We start from the raw sequence: 337 nt of genomic DNA, 5'->3' as shown, positions 1-337 counted from the left end.
TCTAAAGTTACACGTCATAAAATTATAAATATGAATAATGAATTAAAGAAAGAACAAATGCCATTGCTATCTACAGGATTAAAACATCTTAACAACTGAAATAAACACAGCTAATCCATTAGTATTTCAAATAACTTTACATTTACTCACCTGAGGAACAAACATTTCAGTTGATTCGATGACAGGCTGATCTGAAACAGCTTTGAAAACAAGTTTCTGTGCTGTGGTGACATATTCTTCTGGGCCTCGTATAAGACATATTCTATGCCCATCAACTTCTGTTAAAAAAAAGCATATACAAATAAAAAATTAAGATAGAAGGGGAGGTGAAGGATTA

General features: G+C 31.5%; 1 protein-coding gene across 1 annotated transcript in view; it reads right to left on the bottom strand.

Moving 5' to 3' along the window:
- Positions 1-337, bottom strand: part of LOC119593383 (tudor and KH domain-containing protein homolog) — a gene marked incomplete at its 3' end in the record, with an annotated part of 10,569 nt that overhangs the window by 3,363 nt on the left and 6,869 nt on the right. The window contains 1 exon segment of the mRNA XM_037942312.1: positions 151-278. Within this exon segment, the coding sequence (XP_037798240.1) occupies positions 151-278 (128 nt within the window).

This window comes from Penaeus monodon, chromosome 32, assembly GCF_015228065.2.
Source record: "Penaeus monodon isolate SGIC_2016 chromosome 32, NSTDA_Pmon_1, whole genome shotgun sequence".
NCBI classification, from domain to species: domain Eukaryota; kingdom Metazoa; phylum Arthropoda; class Malacostraca; order Decapoda; family Penaeidae; genus Penaeus; species Penaeus monodon.
Note: the sequence above shows the minus strand (reverse complement) of the source record. Positions and strands in the feature narration are given on the sequence as shown.